Source organism: Candida oxycetoniae (genome assembly GCF_023343755.2).
Source record: "Candida oxycetoniae strain CBS 10844 chromosome Unknown scaffold79, whole genome shotgun sequence".
NCBI classification, from domain to species: domain Eukaryota; kingdom Fungi; phylum Ascomycota; class Pichiomycetes; order Serinales; family Debaryomycetaceae; genus Lodderomyces; species Lodderomyces oxycetoniae.
The window spans coordinates 19178-32041 of NW_026055397.1; the positions used below are offsets into that span (position 1 = coordinate 19178).

Here is a 12864-nt window from a genome sequence, read left to right on the forward strand (position 1 = left end):
GTAACACCAATAGAGTAGAAGCTAGTAGAGTAACACCAATAGAGTAGAAGCTAGTAGAATAACACCAGTAGAGTAACACCAATAGAGTAGAAGCTAGTAGAGAGAGTAAAGCAAATGGGTAGTCTGTAGAGTAGAGCCTGTAGAGCCTGTAGAGTAACACCAGTAGAGCCTGTTGAGCTATCCAGTTTCGTGTTTTAATTATGCTTTTGCCTTTGTCAAATTTTTTGTGACACTGACCCCAATTGTAGAGCTGTGTTACAGAGTAGATAGATTAAAGAGTTTAGCTAGTTGGTGACCCCAATTGTAGAGCTGCTCCACTATCTCGCTCTGCTCGTTAGTGTCGGTGACACCAATTGTAGAGCTGTGTTACTATGAAACGTAAATCCAGAGCAACATCGTTCAATTCGTTCATCACGTGACATTCACCTGAGTGCTAAGATGGTTCTTTCCACACTGGTAAAATGTTTGAAAGCTTAGTCACGTGGTCTTTATTGGCTGAAGAGTGTCATCTCTCCACCAGTTGAGCTAATCGACACTAGCTGCCATCACTAGCTAAAAGATTTAGTTGTGTATCTACAAGTGTAATGATATTAATGACTTGTATTTTTTTCTTTCATCTTTTTAACTTCTATTGAAACTATAAAACTGCCTAGGTCTAAGTATAAACAATCACAATTCTACTTGTTTTCAAGGTGCAGCGTTCCAAAATGCTAGTGTTTCCCCCCTCCTCCTCACCCTATAGCGGTTATTTTTTGACTAAAGTTTACTAGCCCTGGGTTTAACACTCAATTCATCATATTGTTTTTCATAATAATTGTCATTTGCTCTATTTTGTCTCTCCAACTCATCATAATCCCTATCAAAGTTCTTATTAGTAATATCAATGACATAATTAACCTCAATTTCATCAGTCAACAAGTTCTTCTCCTTCGTATTCGTCTGTAACAATTGATTCAAAAACCTATTCAAAACTTGTAAATCCCGAGGGCATTTTATTTGAACAAATGCTTTAGTCTTTGCTTTGTTCTTAAAGATTTTTATCAACTGCAAGTTGTTCAAATAGTACAAATCAGATACCAAGTACTGTTTATTTATTGATTCTAGGGATTTGAATTGAGCTTTTCTTCGCAGTTGAACAATGATATAATTCAAAAGACCCTTTGTCGTTGGATACTTCAACTCATCATCGTCCAAGATTATCTTGCTGTGGGTTTGTTGTTGTTTTGCCCGAGCATACTTTGATGCCAAGTCTGTTGTCAACTCCAAAATGTTGGATATAAGAACAACATAGGATTCCAAAAATGGTTGGGCCAAATTGGCAAAAATCTTGACATATTGATGGTCAATAATTTTGTAAACAGACAACTCAGACACATCTGAATGTTCCTTTGCGATTATCTCCATATCTGTTAAATCTTGAATTATAAAGGTCATGCCATTTCTTTCATTCTCATCATAGTCAAACAAAAATTCATTCTTGAGAAAGCCTGTGAGGATATAGAATAGTTTTCCAATGATTCTTCTGTTACAGTACTCGGTACCATCCAACAAAGAAACGATATACATAACGAGACACCTTTGGATAATCAAATGTATGGTTAAATTCTTATAGTATAGCAACTCAATCGGTGATTCAATCTTAATCAACCTTTTCTCATCATTCGCCTTGATGAATCTGAAAAATGACGAGACTTCATCAATGACTAGGTCCTCCAATTCTCTATTTGAACAATTCAACATATCTATTAGAATAGTTTTATTCGTTGTTGAAAATTCGTTTTCTCTCAACAACGCTTCAACGACAAGACGAAGTACTGGGATTAAATCCTTCACCGGAAATATACTCTTTTGAGCAAAATAGTCATATGCTTGCAATGCAGTACCAATTATTGAAACCTTGGGGACGTATGAGTTCTTGTTGATTTCATGCAATATTTTGAATCCCAATTTTTTCAAATTAACCTGTTTTTCATCAGTTAAGCTAGAGTCATCAATAAACTCGCTCAAAGTAAAACTCTCACCCAATTTAACAAAAATTTTACCAGTCAATTTCCTAGTACTATTATCCGTGAATCCTTGTTTATCACGTATAATTTCATCCTTTTTATTACTGAAAGCACTTCCAGCAACTGACAAGATACCAAGCAAACTCTCTTGAGTCTTGTCGTCACCCTTCAATTCTTTTAAAAACTCATCATTCTCATAAACACGTTCATATGTCACTGCAACAGGCTGAAACAACATATCAAATCTAGGTTTATGTTCTTCAAACCTTTGTTTAAAGTAAATCGAAACTAGGCTTTTCAATATACCATATTTTGGCAATAATAATTTCCCGTCCCTGGATCTTGTACCTTCGATAAACACTTCAAATGGGATCTTGTTGATCAAAATGAATTCAATAACATTGTTCAAATTACGCTCGGTGTACAACTCATTGTTGAATGATCTTGGAATAAATATGGCACCCAAATTTTTCAATAATCCGCCAACTACAGCAACATTCAAATTTTCACCAGCAATAACTGCTGGTGTTGAAATTGTGAATCGAACACAAATTAAATGCAAGATGATGTAATCCAAGTGAGACTGATGCGAAGGAGTCCAAATAATCGACATTGGGTCTTCAAGATACCTCTTGTACAAATTTGAAATATCTTGTTTTGAGACCCAAACCCCCTTTGGGAACAATCTCCTCATTATGATCATAACTGTGATATAAGCCGATCTTATGAAATTATGGGACGGAAAGGTTGGTAGGTTTTTCTCGTTATTTTGCTTATAATATTTCACCATATACTCCTTGACTTCATTAAATCTTGGTTTGAAATCTTTGGCATCGATGAGTTTCATATTGAGTTCCTGGTTGATCAAGCTGTAAACAATCTCGTCCAACTTCTTGTCGTCCTTTTCCAATTTGTTATTCATGTAGTCCTTGAATTTTTGTCTAAACTCGTCAGAGTGCTTGTTAATGAAATATTTGTACTCGTTATTCTGGTAGATTTTGTCATACTTTGACCCGCCAACAATCATTCTAAATGCCGAGTTTAAAAGGTTAAACGATTGTCTCAAGGTCTTATAATTACCCTCTACATCGACATAAGTCTCTTTATCAATTGGTAAGGGGAATTTCAAGTCGACATTTGGTTCCGAGATTGGATCATCAAGAATATTGACGTCAAAGTCAGAATTAGAAATATCTTCTTTAAAATCAGACATTTCTATCAAAGAGTATCGAGGGTCTCAGGGCGTCAGGGTATCAAGGTCTCAAGGTCTCAGGGCGTCAAGGAGAAAAAGAAGAATCCTAGAAAAGCCCTTATCTAAAAGATATTATATATATATGTATATATATATATACAAAGAAGATATGTAGAGCTTTATATACCGGGGTCTATCCCCATATATTACCTTGATCAGTAGGTTATGATAAATTTCACGCCCTTAACTAAAAACAGAAAAAAGTTAAAAAATTTAAAACGATTGAAAATTGAAAATAATGCCCGAAATTTTGTTGGGTAAAAAAAAACCAAAAAAAAGTGGGAAAAATGGTCCGTTTTTGGTTCAGTGACTGAGAGGGAAGAGGTGAAAAGTAGGTTTATGTACGGTAGAGTATATGGTCTATTGAGTGTTGTTTAAGTGGTGTGTGTTTAAAAAGCAAAATATCGACAAAATATTAATAGCGTTAAGAGAGAGCATCTCTCTCAAATTGTAGGGCTCTTTTTTTTTTTTTTTTTTCCCCCATTGTTCCCAATGATGATGATGAATATTGTTTATTATATACATCCTCCGACTCACCTGGTATTTTTGACGTTCAACTGTTGTTAGTATGTAAGCTCAGTCGTTGTAATGCATGTTTTATTCGGCATTGTGTAAAGACCCTTTTCCATATTTTTTCCCCATCTCTTCCCCATCTTCTAGAGTCTTGATAACTTTTGCTAGATCTCCATTTGGGGGGGTGCAAAATAATAAAATAAAACATTCCACCTGACTCTAGTAAACATTTTCTCTTTATTAGTCAAAATCATTTTCACTTTTTCACCTTATTAGTCAATTTTTTCACTTTTTCACCTTATGTCAAGATCACTTTCGTCTTATTAGTCAAATTTTCACTTTCACTTTTTCACCTTATTAGTGAAATTTTCACTTTCACTTTTTCACCTTATTAGTGAAATTTTCACCTTATCACCTTATGTCAGATCACTTTCACCTTATCACCTTATGTCAGATCACTTTCATCTTATCACCTTATTTGTCAAATTACTTTCACCTTTTTGATCATTTAATCAGTCAATCTCTTTATTATTTTGTAAAAAGAAATTACCCAATTGGGAACTTTTATACTTTTCATGAGAATATTATATCAAGAGGCACAAATTAAATATTTACTTGGTTAACCTCGATTGCATTGTATTATCCAATAGAGTAAACTAGCCACAACTTTATAAAGCACTACATTTGGTCCTCGGGTATTTACATGTACGCTTTTGTTAGAAGAGAATAAATCCTAGCGACTTGCGCCTCGCGCTTTATGTTTCAGCCTCACGCCAACACTTTGACAAGGGGAAAAAGAGTATACTATGTTACTTTTCAAAAGATTGGCAAAAAAAAAAAAAAAAGAATACTATGTAATTACTTTGAAAGAGTATACAATGGTACATTTCTAAAAGATTTGTGTCTCATGTGATGGACTCTGTCACTTTGTAATTTTGCTATAAGATAAGACCAAAAAGAAATTAAGAAATCAAATAAAAAATACAATAATTTATTGCTAATAATTGTTAATTTTCTTTTAAAGTTGCTCTGTTTTTGCAACTTTGTATTGAAAAATCCTATTTTTATGTTAGCATTATTTTTCTTCTCCTTAAAAGGTCAGACTTTACATCCCCGTTTACTTCTATCTTTTACCCTTGACATCCCCGTTTACTTCTATCTTTTACCCTTGACATCCCCGTTTACTTCTATCTTTTACCCTTGACATCCCCGTTTACTTCTATCTTTTACCCTTGACATCCCCGTTTACTTCTATCTTTTACCCTTGACATCCCCGTTTACTTCTATCTTTTACCCATTTTTTCTTTTTTTTTACAATTAAACCATTCAATACAAGTCATATGGAGATGCTTTTACAACGAAACTGGAATGGGAATAGGTTTATCAAATAATACAAATAAAGATGAAGCTGTGTGTATATTCTCTGTTGACCAATCCCTCTCAATAAATAGACTAAGGGGTGGGTCCTGTCTAGTTTGAGCAACTCTATAATAAATTTATTTTATGCTCTATACACTTTATGGTCTATATACTTTATGCTCTATACACTTATGCTCTATATACTTCATGCTCTATATACTTTATGCTCTATATACTTTATGCTCTATATACTCTATGCTTTATATACTTTATTGTAATGGATACTTATTTTCTGTTTGTGTCCAAATCCAACTTATTGTGAAATACGGGCAAGAATATACTTGATTTTCTGTATAATTGTTAGAAGGATACTTTATAGAGAAAAATCGATTTTATCTTAAAAAATAACAAAAGAATAAAAAAATTGATTGCAAAATCACTCAAAATTTTCCATAATTCAAATAATCAGTCCCTTCAAGCCCTCCCCCACCACCACCACCTTTTTCCCATGTTTCTTGTAGAACAAGTGGTGGGTTCAAAAGGTACCGTTATACGCTTGAACTACCCTTGTCCCTCCTGTTCCATTTTTGTTGTGTAATTCTTTTCATCAAATGAACAAAAAATCATATAATATTTTACCACCAATTAATGAAAAACGGCTGCAAAATGATAAGGAAAAAAAAGACTGTACAAAAAGTCAAGCTCTGTCAAGTTAGTATTATCTTTAGTTGAAGGCATTGTCAATCGTTATTTACAGTTTTATTGACTACTTAGAAAATCTAGAGATTGGTACATATCATACTCAGGGTCCTCCCCCCCTTTTTTTTTTGCGATTTTATTATCGTTTTTTTGTTTTGTTGGCCTCCCCTTCAACCCGCTAGAATCATTTTTGAAGTGTTTACTTCAATTTATTATTAGTTTTATTTAATGGAGCCCTTCTTTCTTTATGGCTAGTACTCTCCACCCTCATTTGCACAGATTTCGTTTTGATAATTTCGCTGGATAATTTATTATGGAAAACCTCATTCTACCACTGCTCTAAACCATTCTAGGTATGATGCAGAGGTTTATAGTAGCTTTCATGAAACAAACACAACTGTAAAATAGCTATTACAAATACTTCTGCAACTCCATCCATTTTAGCTTCCCTATACCCCATTGATGCTACCAACTGAACCAATTCACATTCTTATATGCTGAAGAAGACGTGTGTGATTGTTGTCACAAACAAATACAGAAAGCAATATTCTTACTTTTCATTGACTTGATATTTTGCACCAAAGAAACTTTGAAAGAATCAACTGACTTTGAATAATATGGCGGGTAAGGGGCAAAATTCGAAAGGTGGGGCAGAAAAGCGCGAAAGGTTGGATAAAGGATTTAGGGGGCGGGGTTGCTTTTGGGGGAGGGGAGATGACAGATGAAAACCCTTCATATCAAAACTTTAACTTTGTAAAAATGTGTTATGATTTGAAAAAATTTTCATCATTTAGCTATTAAATGTATTATTCAAGGGTATATTTTACACGGGGAAAGCCAGATATACTGTATTTCCGAAATCTCAAATCTCGAATCCCAATAAAGCTAGTCTCTCATTACGGCTTTGGAGAGTATAAGACTTCATGCCTTCAACCCAAATATAAGCAAGTTTTTCTTTAATTTTTTAAATCTCACCTGACTAAAATAGGGAGCAGCAAGAACCAAATAACATAAAAGCTACATATCTCTTACGCTGTTTCGATCTAGTTGTGAAGGCTCCCCCAACTGTACATGAAAAAGAAGGAAAATCGGAAAACAAACATTAAACGAAACTCTATATATTGCTATTGCATGAGAAAGGGGAAGAGGCAGGTTTTCCCACAACTTTTGCTGTTCTGAAAGGAAGAAAAAACGTGCATATTCCTCACACTAGGCACCAATCGTCGATAATAAGAGCTAAATAGAAGTGAGCAAAACATTCCAGTTATTTCTCACCTGAGATGGATCAAAATAAGATATCATAGTTGCCAAGGCTAGTTAAAGGAAAAGGTTACCACCTACTTTTCCCTTTCTCTACATTTTCATTTTACCACATTAATAGCAACAAAAACTAGATGGGCAACAATCGTTTTCTGCTCTACATATAGAGATCTCTGGTATTCATACAATGCACCGAGTCTATTGAAAAGTATACTCGGGCCTATTGAGAAATGTAACGTGCCTACAGAAAAAAAAAAACTGTGAATCGCCTCATACATGATTTTCATTTTTTTTGATTTCGCATGTACATTTTCTTATCTTTAGCATTGACTATCAACTTGTGCTTATATTTGGTCATCCTGCCCTTTTTCTTTTGAATTTGTTCTAGTGAATTTCAAACTTAGACCTCTTAAGATTTATACGAACTTGAGAGAGGTAGATTCTTTTACCATATTAGTTGATGCTTTCTTTTTTTTTGGTAATACACGGTGAAAATCATTCCCCCTAAATGAAAAAAATTGCTTACTTAATGAGTTCTACACTGTATTACATTTTTTCCTTTCGTACGAATGGACTTTTGGAGTGGTTTTAAGAACGAATGAATATTGTACTTTTATATGGAAGCAGAGTGGTCGTAAGTAAGTGAAAAGTCTTTCCTGAATATGTCAATGTATAACACGAAAAATACAAGCAAAATAACGATAGTAAAGAGTGTGTGAATATATATATTTGTACTAATTATGTGCCAGCTAGTCTTTCTTCAACAAAAGTAATCAACTGTGTGTTGAAAAAAGCTACCTTATTTATGGACTTCAAATGTTAAAATCCATATTTCATTAATACTTTTTTACTTTTATTTTTGCAAAATTTTTCTTTTTTCTAGGTTTTGCAGCAAAAGGCTAAAAAAAATGTTTCGGAAATGTCAAAGGATCTGACAAGATTCTAGATATTCGCAAGAAAACCATGTATTAATGTATCCTGATATTTTGAGCAAAAACATCAAAAAAAAGTGTACAAAAACAAGGCCTTCAATTGAAAATAACGAAGCGCTACTTTGCTGGCTTTTGTTGCACTTAGAGAATCTTAAAATGTATGATAAGTAAGCATACAGAAAGCGCAATATGTCTTTGAAATAGTTGTGGAAAAAATAGCATTTCTACTCTCCTTTTTTCACTGTTTTACTTTTTTTTCAATTTGCAGAAATTCTTTTTCCAAATATGTTCCTAAAACAGATATATAGTTCCGTGGCGTGGTTATAATTGCTATTTTTAGAACAGAAAGTTGTAAATGAAACACCTTCGCTTTTTGCTAGTTTTTTTTACCTTTTTTTCCGGTGCTCTTTAATGCATTAACATTGCAAAATTCTACATTAACGAGTTTAAGACTTATTATTGAGCTAATACGTAAAGATATTATATCAAAGAATGTCGAGTTTCTAATCACGTAAATCAGATCTCGTACTCATGTAAATGAGTTCAATATCAGTAAGAAAAGAGAGGGAGTGTAAGCAACGCTGAGCCTATTACCATGTCAGTAGTAACATGAACTTCTAGCACTTCTAGCACCTCTGATACCTATGAAGAACTATACTATTAATCCAACCTCCCCCCCCCCCCCTTAAAAGTCGTGATACCCGTTACTCAAGTCTTTTCTTCAATCTGCAAAAAAAAAAGAAAAAAAAAACACTTTACCTCTGCATTTGCCAGTATGATTAGGGAAATTGAATATATGATTTTCTCCGATACGCCTGTATATGTGTGTGTGTGTGTATTACTTTACAAAGTTTCAGTCCTCACGTGACTTGATGTCTTTTTCAGCTTAACTTGGCGATCCAGAACCATTTTCGCACCCAATTACTCACGTACACGTGAGATTTCATTTTATCGAATTCAAAGATCAAATACTCTTGATACTTCTATTCTGTTTTCTTTCTTTCTTTTACTTTTGGTTTCTTAGGAAAAAAAAAGCAAATATCGAAAGGGTTCAAGACTGAGTATTTTGGGAGAACAAAGATGGTGCCCCATGTATTAACCCTGGAATCAAGGGAGTCTGAAAGTGTAAATTCTCGCATCTTGTCCCTCATTAATGCAAATCCATTTGGTACAACCACAGATCCAATTCAGGTTAGAGGTTCAACTTATACATCGGCAATTACAATTATTAATCAAACAATTTATTCATTATCGCTGAAGATTTTCAGTTTTGAAACCGTTGGAGCAGAAAACTTGATTGACTCTTATATCCAATTATGGCTACACAAAGAACAAACAAATGCTTTTGGGATTGTTCCGTTTTACTATAAGTTCGAGGTTAGATCTGGTGCCGCGAATGCTATTTTGGGTTACTTCAAAAAAAACGGAACAAGTGGACAACCGGTCTCTGCTCTTTTGGGAGCTAATGGTCTTGATTATATGAGGAATTCCTTATCAGGTCAAAGAGCGCCATTAGCTTTAAATGTATCTGCTATTGATTTTATGGATTCTTTCTTAGTATCAAACTATGGTCGCGCATTGAGTGTCGGTAGGGAATTGAACTTTCCGGTGTTTACTCCAGTAGAGTCTGGTGTTGAGATGCAGCATTTAGCCATCTTGAACCACTTTTTAGCATTTTCCAAAGGCAGTCCATCTATGTTCTTATTTGACGGTGTTGATGCTGCCAAAACTTTTAGGAAATTTAACAACTTGTTGTCTGTTGAAGAGATTGGGGAAATCTACCAGAGACTTTTAGATTCAACCAATGGCGATGTAACTGTGAATGGTGCTTTAGCCTTGTTGAACAGTGTTACTGGGAAAAATTATTCTCAGTTTGAGTATGTTGGTGATGAAAATGTAAAGACTGTATTTGTTGTGTATGGGACATTCCAAAGTGAGCAGTGGAGCAGTATTGCTAGGAATGAGACTGAGATTGGATTGGTCAAGGTTAGAGTGCCTTCACCATTTGATCAAAACAAGTTTTTGCAGAGTATTCCAAAATCTGCTAAAAAAGTTGTGGTTCTTAGTTCAAATGACAATTTGATAGCAGATATTAGCGCATCATTATTCTTGAGCAAAAGGGCTAATTCTTTGTCAATTGAGGAATTCAAGTATCCACTTGATTTCATTTGGACTCCAATCACGATTACCAAAATTTTGACTCAATATCATGATGTTGATGTTGAAAAGATTTTGGGAACTTCTAGACCCAAGGATGAGATCATTACAGCTAACTCTTCACCAGAAGGAAAGTACTTATTTTGGAGTAGAGATAACTCTACGTTAACGGAAACTGCTGATAAATTAGCTTTAGCGTTGTCTTTGGACAACACCAAAAACGTGTCAATTAGAAACAAATTTGACAATTCAAGATCTGGAGGTGTTTTTCAATCTCAAATTGTTTCAACTTCAGGTTCTTTTTGTGCAGTCGACGCGGCGGATGTGGTGGTTATTGAAAATTTGTCACTTTTGAACTCTTATGACATTTTGGCAACTGTTAAGCCAGGGGGCACCGTCATCTATATCAATCAGAAACATAAAATTGATCCTGAAAAGCTTTCTTTTGAGTTTAAGAAATCTTTGGCTTTAAATCACAATAAATTGATTGCTGTTGACTTCACAGTTGTTGAGGCTTTAGATGAAACCAATAATGCTACAATAGGAATGACTTCTGAATTTTTATTGCAGTTGTCATTTTGGAGAGCTGCATTACCGGAATTGGGGGCATTTATTGTTAACAAATTGTTACAAGCCAATGGAGGCTCATTTGAATTGTTGGCAACTGTTTTGGATAACTTTATCAAAGCTGTGGATGAGAAGAATGCAATTGTAAATATCGAGGTTTCTCCTGAATGGGCTGATCTAGAAGAGCCCAAATCTGAAGCCGAGGTTGAGGATAAAGAGTCCACAAGCCCTGAGAAGACAAAGGCCAATAAACAAGAGACTAAACTACTTCCATTCTTTATCACTGAAAATTCGTTATATCCTAATCCAAGAACACCAACTGAACAAGCTGAAGAGGTGAGCAGCGCCGCTCACAAGAATCTTGCTCAAAGACTTGTATTTTCTGAAGCGTTTAACGTTTCACAGGACTTGCGTCCCGACTTACCCGTTAGAAACTTTGTTGTCAAAGTTCAAGAAAACAAAAGATTAACACCAAAGGAATACTCTAGGAATATTTTTCACATTGAGTTTGATACTACTGGTACTGGATTAAAATACGAAATTGGTGAAGCATTAGGTATTCATGGAAGAAACAACTCTAATGAAGTTGAAAGGTTCCTCAACTTTTACGGAGTTGATGGAAATTCTCTTGTTGAAGTTACTAATAAAGAAGACGCAAAGCTTTTAGAAATTAGATCAGCTAGACAAATCTTGAGTGAATCGATTGATTTTTTGGGTAAACCTCCGAAAAGATTCTATGACTCCTTAGCTGAGTTTGCAACTGACGTAAAAGAGAAGGAACATTTACAAAAATTGGCAAGTGCTGAAGGTGCTGAAGAGTTGAAAAAGAGACAAGAAATCGACTTTAATAGTTACTTTGATATCTTGCAAGAGTTCAAATCTGCAAGACCAAAATTCCCGGATTTGGTTAAAATCATTGCCCCCTTAAAGAGAAGAGAATACTCTATTGCTTCATCTCAAAAGATTCACCCTAATGCTATTCATTTACTTGTTGTTGTTGTTGATTGGGTTGATTCAAAAGGTAGATTGAGGTATGGTCACTGTTCGAAGTATTTATCTGATTTGAAGATTGGTGATGAGTTGGTTGTTAGTGTCAAACCCTCCGTTATGAAGTTGCCACCGTTGTCCACCCAGCCAATTGTTATGTCTGGTTTAGGAACTGGTTTAGCTCCATTCAAAGCTTTTGTTGAAGAGAAGATCTGGCAACAACAACAAGGCATGGAAATTGGTGATATCTACTTGTACATGGGTTCCAGACACAAGAAGGAGGAGTATCTCTATGGTGAGTTGTGGGAAGCCTACAAAGATGCCGGTTTGTTAACTCATATTGGAGCAGCATTTTCCAGAGATCAACCAGAGAAGATCTATATCCAAGATAGAATCAGGCAAACAATGGATGAGTTGACGAAAGCGATCATTGAAAAGAACGGTTCATTCTACTTGTGTGGTCCTACCTGGCCAGTTCCCGATATCACTGCATGTTTAGAAGATATAGTTACCAATGGTGCAAAGCTTAAGGGAGAGGAAATAAAAGATGCAGCTAAGGTTGTTGAGGATATGAAAGAAGAAGGGAGATACATTTTGGAAGTGTACTAAATGTGTAGGGTTATAGAAGTTTACAGTCTCAAAAAGGTGAAAATTTCTTTTGCAATCTTTGTACCGCCTCTTTTTGGTGACGTATTTTTTTAGAAATTTAAGATACGAGACAAGATCTTTCTGCCAAAAAAAGAATTCTTGCGTTTTATTAGCACATAGTTTTTCTATTTTATTGCAAAAAGCCAATGTTATTTTCCCACTATAAAAGAAAAACATCAATTGAATTCAAATTAAACAATATAAACGTACAGCTAGTCCAAAAATATAATAAACCTCTTATATTTAATTGATAGAAATGGTTTTCAAATCAATTCTAATTGATTAATGTAATCTTATATTTGTCAGAATCAGATATTCTTCTTCCCTTTCTTCCAGCAAAAGAAATTTACTAAACAGCACAATTACTTTTGAATTGGGTTCTCATACTTATTTGCATTAGGTTTGCTTGGTTTTTTCAGTATGGAATTTTTTTTTCCAAGCAAAGGCGCCAAATATCACTAGATATAGATATATCGTGGTATAT

The 12864-nt window shown here is 34.6% G+C and overlaps 2 protein-coding genes across 2 annotated transcripts; one reads left to right on the forward strand and one right to left on the reverse strand. All coding sequences in view use genetic code 12, as the record gives it.

Annotated features, from left to right (window-relative positions):
• Positions 1-756: 756 nt before the first annotated feature.
• KGF56_001947 (uncharacterized protein) lies at positions 757-3219 on the reverse strand (the record flags this gene model as incomplete). The annotated part of the gene is made up of 1 exon (XM_049323123.1): positions 757-3219. One exon carries the CDS (start codon positions 3217-3219, stop codon positions 757-759), a length of 2463 nt encoding a protein of 820 aa, XP_049181000.1.
• A 5882-nt stretch (positions 3220-9101) lies between these two features.
• On the forward strand, positions 9102-12341 carry MET10 (sulfite reductase subunit alpha; the record flags this gene model as incomplete). The annotated part of the gene is made up of 1 exon (XM_049323124.1): positions 9102-12341. One exon carries the CDS (start codon positions 9102-9104, stop codon positions 12339-12341), a length of 3240 nt encoding a protein of 1079 aa, XP_049181001.1.
• Between the last annotated feature and the right edge of the window lie 523 nt (positions 12342-12864).